The 23,885-nt window shown below is 40.0% G+C and overlaps 1 protein-coding gene across 1 annotated transcript in view; it reads right to left on the minus strand.

Annotated features, from left to right (window-relative positions):
• LOC137587902 (early endosome antigen 1-like) overlaps positions 1–23,885 on the minus strand; it is a 93,406-nt gene that overhangs the window by 29,174 nt on the left and 40,347 nt on the right. The window contains exons 7-19 of the mRNA XM_068304583.1: positions 21,174–21,293; positions 17,109–17,276; positions 15,142–15,321; positions 9,330–9,413; positions 8,797–8,964; positions 8,567–8,650; positions 7,711–7,878; positions 5,708–5,938; positions 5,321–5,551; positions 3,807–3,908; positions 3,625–3,701; positions 3,208–3,352; positions 1,690–1,927 (exon numbers count right to left, since the gene is read on the minus strand). Of these exons, the coding sequence (XP_068160684.1) occupies positions 1,690–1,927; positions 3,208–3,352; positions 3,625–3,701; positions 3,807–3,908; positions 5,321–5,551; positions 5,708–5,938; positions 7,711–7,878; positions 8,567–8,650; positions 8,797–8,964; positions 9,330–9,413; positions 15,142–15,321; positions 17,109–17,276; positions 21,174–21,293 (1,996 nt within the window). The remainder of the gene's footprint in view (positions 1–1,689; positions 1,928–3,207; positions 3,353–3,624; positions 3,702–3,806; positions 3,909–5,320; positions 5,552–5,707; positions 5,939–7,710; positions 7,879–8,566; positions 8,651–8,796; positions 8,965–9,329; positions 9,414–15,141; positions 15,322–17,108; positions 17,277–21,173; positions 21,294–23,885) is intronic.

Here is a 23,885-nt window from a genome sequence, read left to right on the forward strand (position 1 = left end):
TTAAGGACTTTTTTTTCTTTTTTCATCATCACTTTCTCTCCCTTCTCCTGACTGAATCCAGCTGCATGCTGACACCTCATTCTCATTCAAATGACACCTCACTGGTTCGCAGCTCATCCCTCCATCCGCTGTTTCTATCCCCCTTGACATTCCCCCTATCTGACCACAGTGACCTTTTAATATAATATCTCTCACTGTTACAGTTTCATGTAAAATTCAGATATATGTGAAAAATTTCACCTCACTAAAAATAGCAACACAAAAAATCATCAAATTGAGATAATAAATAATTTCGGTTCTGCTGTAAAATGACATTTTAAACTAACAGAGAGCCAATGAAGGGACAAATAAATGAATAACAGCCAATAAAGTTATAAAAGCAACTTTCTAACTCTTAAATATGAACACTTATAAATATGAAGACTTATGAAGTGCTTGTTTCCTTGTTGAAGCTGCATGTCTGCCCAATTCTGCTGTTATCAGGCAACAAAAAGAATTACCACCACTCAACCTGATTTTTCATAATGCAGAAAAGACCCTTGTGAAGACTCCATGTTAATAAACAGGCCTTTTGTTCATGACAGTAATTTCTCAAGTTAACTCCACAGCCACTCTATTCAGACCCGTGCTATATGCAGGTAAACAATGCCCCTTTTGTTACAGTAATGCATCTTTACTCTTCTTAAGTCGTCACAATGGGCTCTACATTGCTAGATTGTATTTGCTGAAGGTAAAAGCTGAATAATATGTGGTTTTGTGCAGAGGGTAGAGTTGAGGGAATGCGTTTTGATCACAGACAAAGGCCAAGCTACACAGCGTTGTCCTGCTGTCTCTATCTTGTTAATGAGCAGTGTTCACCGAGCAAGCCAGCCACTGTCTGCCACAGACAGGGACCTCAGATTCATCTCTCTGTGGACAATAGGTGAGTGTGTGTGTGTATTTGTACCTTAGAGTGCCAGTGTGTATGTGCTAATTAAAGCGATGGGAGTTGCGAGAAATAGCTGTGTGTGTGTGTGTGTGTGTGTGTGTGTGTGTGTGTGTGTGTGTGTGTGTGTGTGTGTGTGTGTGTGTGTGTGCGTGTGTGTGTGCGTGTGTGTGTGCGTGTGAGTGTGAGGTGTTTGCCTGGTGTGACCGTAGATGTGTACGTTAATTCTTAATGAGACATTTCTGTGCCCGGAGAGACCCAACCATCACCATTCCTGCACTGACACACTACTACAAAGGCCAACGTCGACCAAGGCGCGCACGCACGCACGCACACACACTCGAACCAGATCATTACCATAACGTGTGTGTGTGTGTGTGTGTTTGTGCCTGAGTTAACCTTACATGCAGACAGCTAGCAACCGAATCACCACATGGCTGTAACACTGCTGGTTAATTTGATCATAAAGCTGTGTGGTCGGTTCCACAACAAAAGGCAGGGCCCGCTGTAGAGCTCCTCGTCCTATATGCTATAAGGCCCTGACAGAAAGCAGTTCCTGAAAATTGGAAGCAAATACACTGGCGTAGTCAGTTAAAACATACACGTCTGACATTTGCTATGACTATCAGTCAAATGTGGGTTTATATAGAAATTAGTAGACTGGCAAGTAACACATGCTATGTGGTTATTTGAGTTATGAGTTATTTGCTGATGGTTGAGTGGCTGATGGATGAAATGAGTATAGCTGAGGGTCTGACTGCTACCTGTGACTTTGTGCTTGCTCAGCAGCTCCTTCAGCTCCTGCTTCAAGTGTGTGACATGACTGCCTAGACTTTGTTTCTCCCTGTTGGAGCTCCTCAGCTGTTCCTTCTGCTTCTGAAGTTCTATGTGGATCCTCTGCACCGCTTCCTTCTGAACGGCCAACTCTCGGCTACTTCTGGCTGCCTCTCCATGGGCCTCCATCAGCTCCTCCTCTGACTGTCGTAGGAGGGTCTCATGTACCTGCAACATAAGCAACAGGCGAAGGGGAAGTGATTGACTGACACACGTGGAATTTGTTTCCCTGTTCAGAGCAAATGTATTGATAAATTATTGAAACCTGTTGCTAAAAGAAGCCTAAAACATGTTTTGAGTGACTCCTTATTTGATTCTACCTGCCTGCAGTCCATTGTGAACCTTGACTGGGACTTCAGAGTGGATCTGGGTTGACCATACAGCTAGGGGATCAAAGTAGGTGAACTCAAATGACTTAAATATGTGTTAGGGTGTTTAGAAGGCATATAGTAGTAAACACTGCATATTATACGAAAGTAGGGCTGGGCAATTAACCAAAAATAACTGAAAACTGACATTTACTACTTCTCACCAGCTTAATCATGCTCATGTTGGTTAAACCAATTAATAGTTTCCTCTATGTGCTCATGACCTCACGGTGAGCTACGTCCCAGGCGCCCAACATTAGTCTCTCAAAATGAAGATGCATGGTAAGCTGCATGGATGACAAGAGTGCAAACAGCGAGCCAAAAATATGCATGGCTTCTTATTCCCCCTCCCTCTGAGGCTCCATGTTTAGTCTGGCTACGTTCCATTAACTACCAGCTCTCAGGACCAGAAACATGCAGGCCAAGGCTCGAGCCACTCAGGAATGAAGCAGCAGCAGTCTGCAAGACCTGGAAGACGGACGCAGAACTTTAGCTTCATGCTAACAGCTGCTGTTTTCACTACAGAGAGGAAGTCAAACGAGACACACACACATATACAGTATGCGTGTGTGTGTGTTATTTCTTGCTAAGCGCTACACGTAACCACTTGTGTGTGTGTCAGAGGATCCATAAAATCAAATGATCCCACTTTCACCTACACACACACAGGACTACCCACTCACACAGACAAAAAAATATTATGTGTCTATGACTGCCAGCAGTGTTGGCACTGTGCCAGGCCACCGTCTCCACTTTGACTAATTTGAATTTTTAGTGTCCCATTGAGCTCTTAATTGGAGTCAATTTCAGCAGCTTTGGCACGTTTGGTGCTTTAATTAATGGCGCAGCAATTTGTTTCTGCCAGGCAATCACAGGACAATCACATGAGTGGTGGGTGGGTGGTGCCAGTGGAGGTCGATTGAGTACTCCTCTTTGGGAACTTGAATTGAATCTCATGAAGCTCATGTTTGTCTACTGACGCACATCAAGGCAACATTGCAGTACGATGGAAGAAGATCCTGAATGCAACAACGGGATTGAAAAAGACTGAAATAATTGAGTTATCGGTCAGATACAAACCTTTCGGGCATCTGCCAACTCCAATTCTAAAGACGTAACTTCCTTTTTTAGGTGTAGCACTTCCTGTTCCATCTGGTTATGATTGCTTGTGTGTTTATGGTGGGACTCAATAAGACTTTGCTTCAGAACAGCTTTTTCTTGAGCTCTAGGGAAAAGAAAGCATTAAAATGAACAAGAAAGAAAATACTAAAAAAGGGAAATGAAGATAAAAGATTAGTAGAAAAAAATTAATACATATTTATACTATTTTAAACTTCCTAGGCCTTCTACAGTAACCCATTTTGGAACTACAGAGCCATTGTTACGGGAATGACAAAGAGTATGGGGGCGGAGGAAGACAGGAAGGGCACTGAAGAGACAAGGACAGGAACCAGGACCAGCAGAGGAGAATGAGAGTTTTATAGACTCTGTTATTACTGTCTCTCCAGCTCTGACTTCATCTGAAGAATAGCCTTTTCACACTCTGCAAGGCGCTCAACCTGCTCAGTACAGCTCTGAAACACACACACACAAACACACACACACACACACATACATAGTCACCCACATTAATATGTCGTGACATGTAATGTATAGAACAGTACGACGTTTGATCCCACCTTCTGCAGGTGTTGTCTTCGTTGCAGCAGGCTGTGATACTCCTCGTCAGAGTGAGAATGTCTCTGTTTATAAATCCGTAAATCATACTCCAATGTCAGTTTCTATCAACAAAGAAAAATAGGGTTGCATTTTTTTTTAAAAATAATTATTACTCCTATTAGTACCTTTTTTTGCAAGAATATAACAAAATGGAAAAGATGCAAATAAAAATGACTAATATGAAAATACTTAAATTAACTCCATTTCAATATAAATTTCTGCCAATTCAGTTAATAATGCACGACAAGGACACTGATGCATCATTTACAATACATGCTATTTTGTGTTTCACTAATTTGTGAACTGATTTGTTGCATCGAAGCACACGGAAAGATTTGGCCTTCATGTTTCAAGGGCAGTTAAAAAGCCCCAACACCGCGAGCATAACAAGTGAATCTGGAATCAGGAACTACAATAGGCAGTAGCACCTAAAGCACTCGGCATTGCTCTCCTAATTAAATGACCACATAGTTCATTGTTCTTTATATATGAATTTCTAGATATATCGCCATCATCAATCTTAGCGTGTTAGCGCTTGTCCTTTATATAGCCAAATTATACAACCAATTCAAAAGTAGACTTTCATATAGGCCAGGACAGATATTTTGCTTGTCTTCTTGTATTCATCTTTACATTTCAGAGAAATGTTCCTCAGTCAGAATGCAAATAGAGTCGAGCAAAGATAAGATACTGTACTCAAAAGACTTAATAGGTTTCCACTTGTTTTTCTCATGACCTGTACATCATTTTACATTAATTCTTCAAAAATTTCAAAAGGATTTGACCTTTTTTTATTTAGAATTTACTGTAAATATGGAATAAAGATATCTACAATTTTTGGGTGAGCTGAACCCAAAGCCGACATGAGGTCGAGAATTAGGAGGACATGAAGCTCCATAAGCACTTCTAACCTCTTGATAGGCGCCTCACAATCAAAGTCATTAGCCAGTGTAATAAAGGGCCTGAGATACAGCCATTCTTCAACAGCCCAAGTCTTTTATAACCAACAGATTAAAGTTGATTGGATTAAAATGACATTCTGCCCGTCTGACCTTGGCGGCAGCAGTTAAGTTCATCCAAATTAAATTCCTTAGTAATAAAGATGATTCATTTGTTGCCTGACATAGTAAATATAAAACAGAAAGAAACGGGAGAAAAGATGAAGTGACACACACCAGTGCACACACACACAAGCACACTCTCGCATGCCCAATGACGCACAAAAGACTATGACCACATATGCACTCTCTAAACATTAATGGAGCCAACAAGCACCTGGGACACACAGGCACCCTAACCCTTTTTGATGCATGCAATTCACACATTCATATGAGAGGCTAACAAGAAGATGTAGAGCTCAGGCGACATCACATAAAAATGAAGTGAAGAAATATACATAAATGCGTTATTTGTTTAATTTGGGATAAACCAATAAATTTTCTAAATGCACCACTTTATATGTGTTTGCTCTGACCTGCTTTTTGAGTGTATCCACCTGCTCCTGCAGGGTTCCTATCAGGCCTTGAAGATGGTCTTCTTTTTGCTGACTCTCCCGAAACAAATTCTGATTGGTCTGGAGCTCATCGGTCAACTGGTAAAGCGTTTCCTGTGAGTTCTCCCATTGTACAACCTTATGCTGGTACTGCTTCACCACCTCATTTAGCTCTTCCTTCACCGTATCAGTTGCTAACTGGGACCCTCTTAGCTGAGTGAGGCAATAGCAAAAATTTAGACGGCAGTATCACTTGCAGGATGTTACACTAACATTGTAGAGAATGCATGTTCAATATATCAGATAGAGCTGATGAAGTCACCAACAAAGCAATGAAAAAATGAAGTGTGTAACTTAAATCTGATGTACCTGTTGTTGGACGTACAGCAGTTCCTCTTGCAAAAGTTCTACCTGCCCTTGAACTTTGTGCACCTTCTCTATTGCTGCTATGTACTTATGTTTAAAAATGTCTACATCCTCTTTATGCCCCTGGGCTTGCGAATTAGCACCAATCAGCTCCTCCTTGCCTTCTTTAAGCTGCTGATGAAGAAGTTCCATTTCATTTTCCTGGTTCTTTAGCTTCTCTTTGAATGTCTCCACCTGAAAGCATTCAAAAACAGCACAAATTTTGACAAGTAAAGGCCATTGCTCTTAAACTGAGTGAGACACATATCACCTTAAGGTTGGTAGAGGACTAGATCTGAAAGGAAAGCAGACTACCCTTGTGTAGGGATGCTCAACACAACAACTGCGAAAGTGCTGTGTCCCTGATACGAATACGAATAATTTGCAGTCTGGCTGTCGATGTAACTGATGTAACTGAAGAACGTGACATATTGGTATTCCAGTTTGGTGTAACGATCTAATTTATTGTGCTGCTCTACAGTTACCTCGCTCATAATGAAAGGGGAACCCAGAGAGCGAAACCGAGCTTAATCCCGGTGTTACACATGGAATCCCACCATAGCTCACCTTTCAAGCAGAGAGGTTGAGAAAGTTAAACCCGCTCTAACACTTATCTTGACTTCATCCACGTTAATCCCACCATAATCTGGATCAGAACACATGGGTTTACAACTAATGACAGCCAACTAGTTAGATTTCAGTTGTTCGCCACGGCTTGGTTTAACCAAGGATTAGCTGGGTCCATATAGGCCTGACACTGGGTACGAGGCAGCGTGACTGAGTAAAAAACTAGAAAAGAAGAGCTGGTGGAGGATCACCATCAGCATTCGCTCTCTACTTAAATCACGACATATGTAGGTGTGTGTGTGTGTGTGTGTGTGTGTGTAGCCTTTTAAACCAGTGACTCAGCCCAAGTATTTTATTCCAGAGCAACGGCAAGTGTTTTTATTCTCGGTTATCTGAGGTAACAGTTTAAAAATCTCTCTATGAAACACACACCCATCAATACACCCATAGACACACACACAAAACAGCACAACACAACACAACACAACACAACACAAGGTAAGTAAGGATTCATGTGCCGGCTTCACATTCTATCTGCTACTTATCCTCCATATTATTCTCTTTAATGTGTTCACTAGTCTACGGACTAATGGTAGATTCAGTACTTCTTTCTAAAAGGCCTTCTAACAAGGCTTAATGGGAACACCATGGTTTTCTTGTGACCATAATCAGGAGTTTGTGCTTCAGGGAAACAAACAACCCCCATTAAATATGATAGAAAACACACTGCTATGACCCTCAGTTGGCCTGTCGTTTGACTATACTGTTTATGACTGTCACATGACTCCAAATGTTGCCCCTAGGGTTAATAATATCTTTATTCTCCATTTTGTAATCCATCCATCTTTCCCTCTCTGTATTCGTTTAAGTCCGATTGGATGTGAGAGGTTGACAAACAGAGCGGTCAGCTTGTCGAATCTGTTAATGCAGATGATGTAGATTGAAATATATCCATAGTAATTGACAAAATAAAGCTTGTCCGCTGTAATCAGGTCGATTTGTTGCTCTTGTCGAATGTGATTCAAATCTTTTGTAAGATGATAAAATGCGTCTGAGTTTTCATTTTATTTTATCCATCCACTGGATTAACACTCCGGTTTTCACTGGAGTAATATGGCTCAACTGACTGATAACTATGCAGCTGACTTAAAGTGTCCTTGTGCTTCATGATCTCTGACTCTTGATGTTTCAGCCCACTCTGTATTTGGCTAAGCTTAGAAATGTTCTGCTTCATTCGTCTGTGAAGCCAGACGCTCTGTTTTTCTGCATCAATCTCCTGAGCTTACTTCACCATTTCCAGGTCAGAGTTCAACCGATCCATAGATTTCACCAGAGATTTCACCTGTCAGAGAGTCGGAGATGGGTGCAGGTGAAGAGAAGAGGTAAGACTTCTTCCTTACCTGTTGTTGACTAAGATGGAGCTGATCATGTAGCTGTTGTTGTTCCTTCCCCTTCTGATCTTTAAGGCACTCAACAACCCTGACCTTTTCCCTTAACTGACAGGCCTCTTCGTGGTGTCTTCTGAAATTTTGTTTCAAGTGTCCTACCTCACCCTCCAGTTCTGCCACCTGAGTAAGAAGAAATAAGAGGAGAGGGAAACTGAAGGGGATGGAAATGGACTGACTTTTTTGTGGGGATGTGAAGCACACTCAAACAGAAAAGACAGCGAGGGGGTGGCAGTAGCCTAAAAGTGAGGAATCAGGCTTGAGTCACAGTTTCCCAGTTTAGTCTGAGGACCAGGTGGGAAAACGTAGGCACGGCAGACATAAATGAGTAACGATTCCCTTTTCCTAAGCCCAAACTTTCCAGGAGCCTTTTGAGCAAGGTGCTATGCCTCCCACTGCTCTAATGGAGATACGCGGTAGCCCTGAGTAGTATGCTGCTGCTGGTTTTGGCGCTTCCCTCGAGTAGATACTGTATGTGCAACTCTGTGGATGTAGAACAGGTCATTGTTGGACAGAAATATACAAGGGTGCTCACTCTACCTACCCTTGGAAAACGAAAAGAGAAAACACAGTCTGAAACCTTGTAGTACTACATAGAATTAAAGTCAAGCCTTGAAATGCATTTAAAACCTGTAAAACAGAATGAAATCTAAAACCTGTGGAACAATTTACAAAAAAGATAAATCTTTCATAAATTGTTTATTGAGGAAAATCCATAAAAATTGTTAAAATATAATCTGAAGATTCTCAAATTACAATATCTTAAAAGTTAAAATTGTTAGATCATATGCACACAAATACTGCATCAGACCTGTTCCTGTTTCTTCCGATGCTTTTGTTTAGCTGTCTTCATTTCAGATCTTAGCTGCAGAATTAACTGATCTCTGCTCTGCACCTAAACACAGAAAACACACCAATTACAATCAATTCTTAGTTTCACCACACCATGTTACTTTGGGTAAATATTTAAATCTATAAGGTTTGCCTCCACAGCTCTCATCAGCGACAGGCAAACACATTAACACATGTAGAGACATTGACCTCCAGTTGTGAAGTGCGGAGTTTCTCTTGGCACAAAGCCAGATCGGCCTCCAGTCCATCTTTGGTGCAGCTCAGCTGGACACACTCTCTGCTCTGGCCCTCCATACAGGCCCTCAACTCATCCTTTTCCAAGCACAGCTTTTCCGATGCTGCCTCTCTTAGAAGCAACTGGGAAATATGTGACAAAATGAAGACACATGATCAATGCCATAATGCCGATGTCATTCACAACACCCCAATGAGGACAAGAAGACTAATTCAAATGAACTTTAAAGAAATGCTGCCATACAAAAGTAATAAAAAGGTATTAATGTCAGCATCACAAAAGCCACTCAACGTCATCTAATATATAATACACATAATATAATTAAAGCTTGATTCAGATTCAATTTCATTTTCAAGTGAATACAACAGTAACTACATTTATCTGATGGGAGAATTAACAAACATCCATTGAACACAATTAACACTAATGTGAATCACGAGTATTAAAGACTTGGTTCAGTGAATGCTGACGCTGTTGTTGTTTTTACCTCATTCTGACATTCAGAGTGTTGCTTCTTTCTTTCTGTGAGCTCCCGCAGCAGCATGCGCATCTTAACCTCCCTCTTCTGGATCTGGAAAATTAGAACACATTCCTTCGGCTTCAAGGATTTTGGACAAGAATTTTTTTTTTTAAATGGCAAAATGTCTATGTTGTTTTTGATGATTTTTACCAAGTAGCACTTAGTTAGGTATTCCAAATCCTCCAGCTATCTCAATGTATGAAACAGGTGAATTTTAATTGGTGTTAAAACTAAGGAAAAATGTCCCTATCTTGTTTTATATTTGTTTTTAAACAAATGACGAAGGAGGTGGGTGGATGCACACACAGACAAAATGGTTGTTTTTGATGCTTGTGGGTATTCAGTGTCTGGAAATCGCTTGTGTTTGTCTGTTTCCTTGGTGACCTTCCTAATTACTCACTTCACTGTATGCCGTGTGTGTGTGTGTGTGTGTGTGTGTGTGTGTGTGTGTGTGTGTGTGTGTGTGTGTGTGTGTGTGTGTGTGTGTGTGTGTGTGTGTGTGTGTGTGTGTGATTGTCTTCATATGCTTTCAAGATCACTCTGGAAATGTATTTTCCTGCTTTTTAATCTCCTCCGTTTGTATCCACAGAGTCTGCATCCTGCCAAGGTTTTTTATATTTTCGATTTGAGGTCATTCAAAACAGCCAGGTGTCGACCAGTAAGTGCTGCGAGTTTTGAGTTGGTATTCTTATGTATTATGGGATGTTTTTGCATCATTGGTGCCCGGACTTTTCATTAAGCTTTCAGGAGTTTTCTTTTTTTTTAGGCTTTTAGAGGGAAACAGAACCTGGTCACTCAGCCGTTACATAGGTGAATAGATTTCCTGCAAACCCGGCGAATTACGGTCTTGTTTTACTTCACAATGTGAGGAGAAGAAAATAATAATGGATAATCTGTAACTAACAGTTCCTGGTTTTCACATTTGATGCTGACATATTTTATTCAAACCAACATGTAACAACACTTCTCGCCAGACTAAGTCAACTGCTCAATTTCTCTCTCCCTATATACCTCCAGTCTGTCCTGCATGATTCAGGGATTGTTTTGACCAGAGTTGAGGGCTCGTTTGTAACTGTCCAGAGGGATTGATGGAGTTAACTTGGCTCTTTGACCTCTCACCTCTGGCTGTCAGAGAAAACCATGCTCACACACTGCCATGCGCATAGCCGTTAAATCACAAATGAGCGCTCATGTAAACACTCACAGACCCACACAAAGACTCAGTGCCTCGTTCAAGAATAATAAAGGTTGTGCTTTACATTCCGTGGAAAGTAGTACAAAAATATGTCCAGGGCGTTCATTGTGGTTACAAATGAAAGTCATTCTGCTTATTTACGGCCAACAAAACATGTACTTCCTGCCAATTTTTAAATCTAAGCTTTATTTATCTTTGAAGCCGCGTTTGTATGTACGTGTGCATGTGCGCGTGAATTCCCCGCGTAAGCATGTGGTAGACAGAATGGATGTGGATAAACACTGGAGGATGTCGTGTCAAAACAGACAACTTGTCAAAACGACACACTAACTAGGTCAATCACAAAGTTTAAGGAAAAACTTTGGAGTGGAGCTTTGGTTTATGCATATCTCTACATGGATGTCTGTGTGTGTGTGTGTGTCTGTGTGTGTATGTGTGTGTTTGATAAGCTTCTGAACGAATCTGCAGGAGGGGACCTCCAATATCGAAGGTATTTTTAAATCAATGAGCTCTTAAGTGTATCTCAGTCTCAATGTGTTCACAAATACGCACACACACAACACTCTGAACAGATAGAATCCCTACTGACAGGCAATGACAAGATAAAGAGGAGGAGAAAGGGGGGAGAGGATGACAGAAGGGGGAGAAATAATATTTGAACAGTTGGGGGGTGGGGGTGGGGGCATCGAAAGGGAAAAGTGGCATGACAAGAAATGAAATGAGCATTAAGCAAAATCAAGAGAAAAAGCCAAGAGAAGGAAAAGTCAGTTATTAGATCCCGCGAAGTGGTGATGTATTGTAATGTCAGTGTCAGTGTTCATGTGTCCTTCCGTCAATCCGTCCGTCCGTCCGTCAGTCCACAAAATGTCTTCGCAACCTTTGCAGATAGGAAGATGAAACAAAAAGCATATTACTCGGGCGGCAAAGGGGATGAAAATGACTAGGTCAAGGTCAAATTTCAACTTTTGTACACTCAGGAATCGGATGAGAGAAAGGGAGAAGGCCAGTGCGTGAGTACGACCATATGGTCTGAGATATTTTCTATCCTGAGATATTTTTGCACACATCTCAGGAACTGGACAGAGATAGAAAGACAAACCAGAAGGCCTTGTATTCAGGGAGGCAAGGAGATGAAAATTAGATCACAACCTTGACCTACAAAAACTAGGTCAAGGTCACATTTTCACTTTCATACCTTTTTAGGTACACATCTCTGAAACTTCAATACAAATAGAATGCACCAGTTACATGTTGGATCACGGATCTTTTATAAATGATCCTGACCTATGAAAGTAGGTCAGGGTAAAATTTTGAAATCAGGAGTGTCGCAGGATGTTTTAGTCTCTGACTGCCTTGTTAGTTATTCTGCAGTTGTGCAATGATACTTGGCTTGAACAACCTGCCACATTCTACTTCCTGTCCACTGCAATGCTCTTTCTGTCATCTTTTTAGTCTTTTTTGCCTTCACATTCTAGCCCCTTTTGTCCATTTCAAATAGTAAGCATTTTTTATCTTTACCCAAAACACTTGATTTAGGAATTATGACTACATAATATTAAAATGAAGTCTCTGTGCGGAAGCTGGAGGAACACCATGTTGCCAATGTTAATGAATGAAATGGCAGGAAGTGACACTTTGAACAAAATTTGGAACAAAATCTAAAATACCTTTAGGTTTGTTTGTTTGTTTTTTGGTCCTTCTCAATTTTATTTGCTTTGTAGGGCCTCAAACCTGATGTAGGTCTTGGATCATATCCTACTGGTGAAATTAAATTTTTTTAAATGATCGTGCTTGTCTAAAGTGGCAGATCCAATCTCTGACCTTCACATTAAAGCACTGCTTTGGTAAGAAGAAACTGTTCCTCCTTTCTGAACCAAACTTAATATAACTTAGTTTATCTAAAGGTCAAATACTTCCCGACCACAGGTCAAAGTACAAAACTTCCCGACCACAGGCCATTATCCATTGGACCAAAAGGTGTTTCTCTTTATCTCACCTTCCATTCCTCCCGATGTCATATAACGGCTCTTCTTTTGTCCATGATTCTCACACTAAATCCATCCATCTGTCTAACTCATTCTATCTTCTTCTTCTTCCTGTGTGCATCTATGACCTGAGCATTAAAAAAAAGGAGCCTCTAGAGATCGGCAGATGTGGCTTTTGGTTTGGAGTAGACGATGCAGATCATCTCTGAGACAAAGCCCCTTGTCATATTAATGGCTTCACCGCTTTCAACTTCCTCGATGGGAGAGTTCAGTGCAGTAAAACTCTTTAACCACATGTTAAAACTTCAGCCACATCTGGCTGTTTGTACGATGATAATGTGTGTGAGTTTGTGAGATGGAGAAAAAATTACAACTACGGATGACGGATAAGTAAAGTGGATACAGATGAATAAAGGCTGTGATTTTACAAATTATTTATCTTTTTGTAAAAAATGGCTTATCCTTTCATTGTGCATTTTCATCCTATTGCTGTGCTTTAGCAAATATTCACCAGCTGATCATAACAGGACTCTAAATATTATGAATAACAACATCAGCATTTTATTTTAACTGTCAATGACAGGGGGAGAAATATGTGGACCTGTCTGCTAAATGAATGCTAACACAAAACATATTAAGTTTCTTTTCTATTTCATAAATGAACTACGTTAGATAATTTAAATGTACTGTGGTTCATGTAAAATGAAAGCCTCTTTCCTGTTGGAGCCTGGGTGGAGAAACCAATTATAGATTGATTAGACAAAACATGACACTCATAAATTAATAATTTAAATTTAAAATACAATCTAAGACCATACAAAAAGACAGTCCAAAATGTTGGTTTTTAACCCCCAGGAGACTCTGGTTGAATGAAAGATTTCTTTCCTTAATTCCCAGACGTTTCTGAGAATTAATTTTTTTTTTAAACGAATGGATTTATCACAACAAAGAGAAAAAACGAATTGCATCCCTATTCTTTTTCTTCTTCAAGTCCAAGTGAGAGCAGGAATGAGAGGAAGAGCGAATCAGCAGAGTAAATTTCAGATGAGCGAGCGTGTGTTGACAGTATTTGTACAGCTGTGCTAATGTTAGGACATTTAGAGCTGCAGAGGAAAATGCTTAACACAGAGTCCTCTCAGTTTCACTCACATTCAAGTGGGAGAAGGCGCACTCCCTCTTTTACACATACCTAGCACAACCAATACAATGAGGGGGTGAAGTGTGCCCAAGTGAATGCAAAGCTGCAAAGTGTGTGTGTGTGTGTGTGTGTGTGTGTGTGTGTGTGTGTGTGTGTGTGTGTGTGTGTGTGTGTGTGTGTGTGTGTGTTTATTTGGTGAAATGAACACATAGAATACTACAGTCTGTGCAGGGATATGGTTTCTGCTCCACATCTGGCCCTGCTTTTTGTACCAAAACCATTCTTTCTCTGGTTTGGCCTCTCTCTTACACGCATACTCGCACTCGCAAGCACGTACGCACACACACACACACACACACACACACACACACACACACACACACACACACACACACACACACACACACACACACACACACACACACACACACACAACAGTTTACTCCCATCATGCAAGACGAAGACTGAATTAATGCTCGCTCCACAAGAATGAAATGCAAAAGGTCAAAAAATCTCATTTTTAAAATAAAAGGCGTTATCTCACAAAAGCCCAGAATGTAATGTGACTTTTACAGTATGTAGTTTTGTAAATTTGAACTCTATACACTGGAAATCTGTTGGAACAATAGCCTCAGAACTAGCCAACAAAATTCTGACCTCAACTCCAACCCTAAAAGCGCTCTAAATGAGCATTGTCTGTAAAGAAGCTTTCCAGTGAAAACGAATGTGCCTTACTTCAAATTTAACAAATCCAACTATTTAAGATGCATCTTTTGAGTAGTGAAAAGTATCTTTCTAACCTGGTTAATGGAAGGTTAAATGCAAACCACTAAGTACTGACATATGTTTTTTGTATATCACAGAAAGGGCAGGGGATAAAAAGGACTTTAAAACACAGTAGCATATCAGCACGTGATTTTTTTAACATTTAGTGTAGTCGTAGCTGTGAAAAAAAAAATCTATTTAAGCAGAATAATCCAATTTTTGTCTTCATAGAAAGTGTGTGTTTTTAATAAGGCTCTAAATATCAGAACATCCCATTACCCATTATCTAAACCTTATTATCATCCCCATTGTAGAAATAGACAATGCCTGTCACAGTGAATATTACATTTGAAAATTGAATATTTAAATGAATCCCTCACCTGTATGACCCTCCTTATCAGCACGTTGTTGTAAAAGACAATGTGTTACATTAAAGGTAATATATTTCATGACCACTCTGTAAAAATTGCATCTTTCAGTTTTACTGGAATTTCTTCCAACATTATACACATTGTGCAGAAACTGTTAAGAGAATGTAAACTTACCCGTAGTGAGATAATGTGAACAGTACATGGCTGAAACTGGGATGCCACATTTTTAACTGATTTCAAAAGTTGCAATGATGTTCTAAAGTATTAAAAGAATTTATAAAGATGATTTAAATGATGACTTTCAGAAGGAAAAAAAAATAGTTACCTTCTTTTCAGTGGTGTGACGCACATGTGTGAGTTCCTGCTGCAGACGCTCCATCTCTTTGTTGGCATGGCTCAGCTGGTCCTGCATCTGTTCTCTCTGCTGTCTTTCTGTGTTCAGGGCAGTTTTTGTCTGATCCAGTGATTTGGTTATGTCACTCATCGTGCAATCACTTGTTTGCAACTGAGATATGAGCAGAGATATAAAGAAGATCATGAAATCTTTTCAGAGAAGGCTGAAAGGAGGATATCATCAGGTGAAAAGAGAGCCAGGGAGAACATGGTGAACCCACAAGATACAAGCAGGAAAGAAGGAGACAGAAGTGCGATTGAAGGATGTTTGCCTCTTCTCTCTCTCGAAGTGGTGAAAAGAGGCACCATAAAGCCTTTGAGTCAGCTTGGGGAACCCTACAGTTACTGCTTTGACTGTGGACCAATAAAACTGACCGCACAAAGTCGTAGGTAAAACTAACCGTTGACCAGGTCATTGAAAGCTGTGACTGTGTGATCTGTTGTCAATCAAACATGAGAAGCATTATGCTTTAATGCTGTGGCCCCAAACCTTTTTTGCACCCGGACCAGTTTAAAGTCAGACAATATTTTTACATATGGCCGTTAAGGTGTGGCAGATAAATACAACAAAATAAAATGGTATGACCAGCATAAAAACTGGGATTTTGTAGCTTTCTTCTTGTTTGAAGTTCTTCTTCTGTCTCCTCACAAAATTTCCTAAGATATTTGTTTGTTTTTTTTGTTTTGCTGGCTTGAGAGTTTCAATTTAGTGGTAATGTATTACGTGTTACCAGCTGGAGTGGCCCCTTAAAGAAGGTAGCCATGTGACTGAGGCAAGCATCTTGACATGTGTCAAGTGACAGATGTGGTGGAGAAAATTTGGTAATTTTCCAAAACAAAACATCATTCAGAATCAGATAATGTATAAAACAGAAATAATGTAAATTATGCATTTTTTTTCTGTGTGGCTCGATACCAACTAAATCACGGACCGCTACCGGTCAGCAGGCCAGGGATGGGACCACCGCTTTAATGTACATTGGACTGAGGAAAACGCAACATTGCTTCTGATGCAATTTAAAATGACAAACATAACAGAGGAAGATCTAACTGCTAAAATTGAGTGAGAAGGAAGTTAAGTCAGAGTCACAAACATAAGGGTGTGAAGCTGACACCAACCAGAGTATTTGAAGTAAAGAACAACATGCTTTTTGTTGAGTACACTGGTGTACACATGCCTAAAGCACTAGAAATTATTTGTTTGAGTCAAGGTCACAGTAAATTGCTTATTTTAATGCCATGCAACACTCTGACAAACTTCGAAGGGCAAGAGTATGCTGAAAACGAAAGAAATAAAGTACGGTGGATTTGAGAAAGACAAATCGGACGAATTCCAAGAAAGAGAAGAAAGGGACAAAGAGAGAAATCTAAAGGCCATTCCATTCATCATGTATATGACTCTTTAATGTTACCATGTATTACCCATTGGTTCTCATTGGATGAGACTGGACAAGGAAGATGAGGGAGAAACAGAAAGACGAAAAAGAAAAAAAAGAATAACCTGAGGAAAAGCACTGATTAGGCAAAATAAGGAAACAAAATAATACTTAAACATCCCCCACTCTTAGACCCTCTGGTGGCTAAGTGATATTCATATGAACGTGTTAAAAAAAATTTTTTATTGTACAATGAGCCAACCCTCGGCGGAGCCAAGATGGTGGCGATGAGTTATTAAATATGGAGAGAGGGCTTGAGAGGGAGAGAAGAGGAGGAGGGGAAGAAGCCTGGATGATTAACTGTGAAGGAAGTAAAAAATGAGGAGAATTCCCCGATGTACCTGACTGGATTTGATTTAGGGAAGGTTGCCCAATTCTGCTCCTTATTTAAGAAGAGCTCCCTTCCTGTGTGTGTGTGTGTGTGTGTGCGTGTGGGGAGTAAGAGTAAGTGTGTGTTACCCACTTTGCTCTGCAGGAGAACCAGACTTTCTTTGAGCTGCTTATTGTCTTGAACCAGCTGTTGTGTGTGTGTCTCCTTCATAGCCAAGGTTCTCTTCAGGGAGTCCTCTGTGGCTCGCAAAACAACCACATCCTGGCCCAGGTGCCTCACGTGGTCCTCTTTGTCTTTCACCTTGACACACACACGGACGAAAAAAATGATAAAAGGGTCTGTTAAGTTAAACACTTACCATTCTGATAAAACCAGTAGGTTTTACCTGCCATTCAAAGACCACGTGGATGGACACAATTAGCAGACTTGGCAAAGCTCTCCAGTTTACAATTACTTTTGGTCTCAGATTGAACTAAGTAGAGCTGAAACATGCCCACATTCTAAATAATTGTCAAGATATGGCAGCTACATGTTATTTTCAGGCTTTTAATATGTGTGTATAGTCACAATCTTTTCATCGTGGCTTTGTTCCCAACCTCGGGTTCTTCCTAGATATAAGTGTTTTTAAACACCTCTACATTTACCATTATGTTTATTGTGTGCACCAGATGTCTAGCGTACCAGTTGTAACTAATCCCTGTGGAAATTCTGTTCCAAAAATGTTGTCCTGAGTTGCACAAAAAAAAAAAGAAAAGCTGATTCAACAACATGATTTGATTCAAACTCTATTTCAGCTTCTGGTATGATGTATTTATAAGGACATTTAAAACCAATATCATTGTTCTGACCATGAACTCATAAATGTACCTCTGTTTTTTGTACGGAATAAAAATTACAAATACACTTTAGTGACAAACAAAAACAAAATAATGTTACTGCATATAAATTAGTCATATAGTAATTATTTTTTAGAAAGACGGTGATTATTTCTAAGGAAGCAGACAGTGGCTGAACTCCTCACCCCATGCATGAATGTGAGTGTGTGTGTGCCTGTTGTTCAGAGTCCCCTTGCAAAATCAAAGTCCCTGTTCATTAGTACTGTGTTAAATGAGCCCTGTGTTAGATTAGTAAGGAGGCACTGCAGACAGTCTACACACATAAAAACACACGGCGACAATTACATTTACACATATACACACACACAAAAGAAGTGCACACTGATTAAAAATGCCTGTTGAAAACCAAGAGTTGTGGTGTTTACTATTTGAGGGGGGGGTATCAGTTGTGCCTACATCAGCCTGTCTACATCTGAAATCCAGCATCCACCAAATAACAACTTAGAGACAACCAATTTAGAGACTCACACTCATGAGGACATTTTCACTGTGCCTCTATCAGATCATGACAGCATGTTTGGGGAGTTTAAAGATACACTAATATCTCTTCTGCGTAAAGGGACAAACACACTTATGGGCCTTATGCTCCAAATTTTACTATTATTTTCCTCAGCAATGATGCATTATTTCATTTAACCCCATTCAATCCATTGTTAATCAGAATAATCAGTCTCATGACTTGGCAAGAGCGATCTGTAGTCTGCTGTTCCCAATGCATGTCCTGACAGAGGGATGTGCAGCAGTCCTCATTTTATCTTCTAAATAACTAAATTATATTTGCTTACTTGCATGGCGAGTGTGCCGGTTTAACTGGCAATATGTCAGCTGCAGGCACATCTGGCTTTTAAAGGGAATGCAAGGCAATGCCTTTCTGTCTTGCACTTTACATGCATTGCACACTATTTTATTTAGCTGAAATTAGTTAGTTACCCTGCTCTAAAACCAGACTGTCTCTGAATTATTGTGTGTTTCAGTTCTCAAACTATTCAGTATATACAGTATATGAACAAATCTATTGTTACAGTGAGCTGAGGTTGTCGTTAGAGAAATGAACTCATCTACTGTGCTGCTAAATGGATGGTAACAATTATAAGCGAGTGGCCACAAATACAACATTGAGACTTTTGGGAAATAAAAGAAGTTTTACAAAAGTGCGACAATACTGTGTTAATTTCAAACACTTCTTCCAAGTTCAGGATATTACAGATTTGGGAAGTTGTTCTCCTTGTTGTAGCCATGAGGGATTCCAGGTGATGAATGAATATGTAGCTAAAGAGCACATTTTCTGTTGGCATAAATACCGTTACTACAATGTTAAACCACAGTTTGGTAATGATTCACCCCCAGGTTTTACGACACCTTTCACTATTATGCATGCTGTATTATTGTTTAAAATAGTATGAAAAGCCTTTACTTGAGGATGAACACTGCAAATAAAATAATAAATTGCCTTAATTCTAGAGTGATAATATTTCTGTTCTTATGAAACCAATTAGTCAGAATAAAACAAAGAAAACTTTTGGTATCGCCACTGTTATCTATCTAACCATGATGCAGCTTGTTAAAAATCCTACAGAGCCCAAGGTCTTTATAGTTCTGACTTTCAGAACTCCATAATATTGTTACATAATTGATACAATATGGTGATTTTCTCATTTCCAAGTCTGCCACCATCGTTGATACTAAAAGAGTCCCATGTGGACTGTGCTAAGTCTTAATTTTCCAGTGGGGGAGTGTAGGAACTTGGTGGGAAGTCCTGAGAAAAGAATATCAGATTTGTGATTTTATTTCAAATTCAAGCTCAAGCCTTGGACTTTCATATTAGTAGTGTCCCCATTGAGAGAGAAACCTCAATCTGATCAACTCTCATTGCTTTAGCAATCAAAGTTTCACCCTTGGGGTCTTTGCTTTAACTCCTGCCTGTCGCCTTCTTTTCCTTCACCTCCTTTTGTTTCCTTTTCTTTATTCTCTGCTCCCAGCCATCATATGTTTTTGCCACCAAGGTGGCGGAGAGAAGAAAGGGAGAGCAGCTTGCGCAAATCCGTGATTGACCAAAGTCTATCTTCCATCTAGGATTACAAATAGAAATGTAACATTAGAGGACAAAGGAAGCAGGGGTGAAATGGGAACAGACAGAGAAAGAGAAAATGAGAGAGATGGAGAGTGAGAGATGTGAGTTGTGGGCACAGAGAGAGAGAGAGAGAGAAAGAGAGGAAGAGAGAGTGAGAGGGTGGCTAATATAATTGAATTAAAAAGATGGAGCAGGGCCATTTCTAAGCAGGTGGGAGTGTAGAGTGAGAAAGAACAGGCGAGATATTAAGTTCTAATAAAAGAGAGATTAGAAAGTGGCTAGGAGGACTGCTCTGTCTTTACCTGTGGGAGTGATGACCCCAACATAACCTTTCACTGCAATATGCACATTGATATTGGCCGCCATATTCTGAGCATACCGCTCATACACAAATAAATGCATGCAAACAAGCATTCTTGCAATTACTTTGCAAATTTGCAGGCAAAAAAATATACACATATATGCATAAACTGGTGTATAGGAATAAGGGACTTCTGTGGTGACACACGCACACACAGTCGTAAATGCAGTGTGACAGCAATGTATTATCAGCTTTTTTTTCAATGATCTAACAGGCAGCAGCCATCAGATAATGAAGACAGCTCTTTGGGAATCTGCTGCTCTACAGACAATTAATTAACAAATTGCACTAACAACCTCATTAAATGCAAGCGTTTTGGCAGCCGGTGTGAATACATTAACACGGCTAATTCAATTAAACAGGTGCAGATTTTACAGCTGCCTTTTTCACAAGCACACACATACACACACACACACAAACAAACACAAACAGACACACGCACACGATACAAATCCTACAGGTGTTGTGTACATGTTCGCTTCAGTTGACTTTGCCTTTCTCAGCGAAACCTTGGCACTCTATCAAAAGCATAATGACATGCAGATCAAGTGGCTCACGCTTGTGTGTTTGTGTGTGTCTTTGAATCCAAAGTATGGCTCAGTAAGCTGCAGCAGCAATGGTAATCTGTATAATTGAAAGAGTGCAAAATGAGTGGGTGGAAAAACTGTTTGAAGCACTATCATATTATATTTACACTAGCTAACTGAATCCCAGAGGCCAGCCAATAATGTTAGCCAAGGCTTAACAAGGCAATATAATTCTTAATTTGCACTGGAGACTTTCAGTATTATGCATCCATTTTACGTGCTACTGTTCGTTTTAGAAAGCGGGACATACTTGAAAGGTATGTGAAGGCACTGGACTCTCACCTGTTGTCTCGCTGCATCCAGCTCTTTGGTCAGCAGGGTAATCCTGATCTCCTTTTCCTCAAGCTTCATGTCAAAAGAGGCGTTGAGCTCGCCCCTCAATGCCACCATCTTGGCTTCAGCCTGGAAAACAGCCGGCAGGCTCATGTTTATTCATTGTTGTAAGTTGTAGACAAAGCTGTGGTGCTAAGATCACAAAGATCCTCTGTTATGAAAATTGACAGAGTCATTTATGAAAGATATTCTATGGAATCAGCTTCTTATGAAAAAAGAATAAATGTAATTTATATCAATTTAAATGTGGTAATATCATTTGTTTGTCTTGCTCACACATACAATAGGTAATACCGACATTATTATACATGAAGATGGACATTATGCAATCAAATTACAGTTGTAAATACAGGCATGAACTCTGTTTAAAAAGATACACAAACATGCAGATAATACTGCAGATTGTGATTCTTGTTGATCTGGAGCTTGTCTGAAGGTGAAGGGCTTGTCATTCAGGTATGTGATCTCTTGTGTGTAACTCATATGCATGGTGATTTGTTGGGTTTTCTTTGTTATGGCAGGAGCTGCAGCAGGAGCTCCATCATTGGTTGATAAAGTGCTGAGGTCAGTGGTTAGCTAAACTCCCATGGAGATGATAATACTGATTAATTTCCTCCATCTCCATTTCCCCCTCCCCCCATCCTCTGGCCTGCCTTCTTTTATACCCACCTAGCCAATGTTGACTATTAAATCAGTCAATTTTTTTCTCTAAATTTCCAGATAAACACAGCAAACACATTTTGCCTTAATTGTCATGACACAGTGTGTGTGTGTGTGTGTGTGTGTGTGTGTGTGTGTGTGTGTGTGTGTGTGTGTGTGTGTGTGTGTGTGTGTGTGTGTGTGTGTGTGTGTGTGTGTGTGTGTGTGTGTATCTATCTATCTATCTATTTATATCTATTAGATAGATAGATAGATAGATAGATAGATAGATAGATAGATAGATAGATAGATAGATAGATAGATAGATAGATAGATAGATAGATAGATAGATAGATAGATAGATAGATAGATAGATAGATAGATAGATAGATAGATAGATAGATAGATAGATAGATAGATAGATACGTTATTAATCCCAGAGGAAATTGTATATATCCACTCCTCAGGCATTACATAACGAATAAATACTGCATAAACACCAGGGGAAAAAGACACACTGACATCACAGGACATACCACAAGACATACACTACACTAAACAGTATAAAATCAAAAATATAAACAGTATGACATTAAATAAAATCCATTCAACCGCATGCTGACCTCACCACCTTCTCCCACTCCTCCTGAGAGAGTCATTGTACCCCCTGATGGCACGGGGCACAAAGGTGGACCTCAGCCTCTCTGTAGAGGCGCTGTGTGACAGCAGTCTACCGCTGAAGGTGCTTCTCTACTCGGAGAAGGTGGTGTGCAGGGGATGGCTGGTGTTGTTCATGACATGGTCCTGCTATCCAGAACTGTCTCCACAGAGTCCAAGCATGTGTGTGTGTGTGTGTGCGTGCGTGCGTGCGTGTGTGTGCATATATATATAAAGGGTGAGGGGTGGCTGATGTGGGTTATTGAAATTGTTATCTTTTCTCCATTTACTGCCTATGTGTCCAACCAGACCCTATGCATTGCTAAATCATTACACGCATACGTGGTACAAATATGGAATAACCACATTAGTAAATTGCAATGGAATTTCCTGTCTTGACAGTTTGATATGTTCATGACCAAAATTCTTTATTGTAGCCTGTGGCATTTTGTGTAGATTTGTTTCCTGCTTGTTAAAAGTGATGATATTTGACTGCACACAATGGTTTGTGTGTAGCTGCTGGCCAGGGAGTACAAGAGAAGTGAATCCATAACGTTCTGATAGGTTTTCAAGCCATTTTGATTTTTGCCACAGAGTTCTACCCGCTAGAGGCTGATGTTAAGAAGGTTACTGACACAATGCAAAGAAATCCAACATGAAACATTAGGTGTTTCTATTCTACGAGCAAACATACACCCAGCCATTAACATGTGAACTTATGCGGATGCAGAGACAGATATACACAATGTGTCATCAGTGAGTATCTCAGCTGCAAATTAAATGTCAATCTCACTAACAATTTGAGTTGACTCTGAAATATCACACTTTCTCCCTTCCCCCACACTTCTAGGTTGTCATCACCCTTTCTTTTTATACAAATCTGCACACCCTCCTGTATTTGAAACACATGCTGAGACAAAACCATCTCACACACAATCTTCTTGTGCTCATCTGTGTTTTTGTCCATGTGATTCAGTATTTATAAATTTATTTATAAGTTAATTATTTTCTATCATTATAATGGTTCATTTTGTATCCTTGCTACAATTTTAAAATTTTAGGTCTTGGTCTGTTGTGCCACTTCTCATCATATTACTTTACCTGCTTGCATAGCCTGCAACCTTGCCCAGGAAACAGGGGAAGTGAGAAGTGATTTGGAAAAATGAGGGCAATAAAAAAAAACACAGGGATGAATGGAGAGATGTGATATAAGGTAATATGCTAACCCAATCAGCAGGTTGCTGTTTGCCGACAGTATAATCAACATATCCGCCTAATGTCATTACAGCTATATGAGAAATAATATTGCGTGAAATGATATTGCGCTGCGCGTGCATGCATGTGTGGTGCACACATGTGAAAACG

Source organism: Antennarius striatus, chromosome 20, assembly GCF_040054535.1.
Source record: "Antennarius striatus isolate MH-2024 chromosome 20, ASM4005453v1, whole genome shotgun sequence".
Classification (NCBI taxonomy): Eukaryota; Metazoa; Chordata; class Actinopteri; order Lophiiformes; family Antennariidae; genus Antennarius; species Antennarius striatus.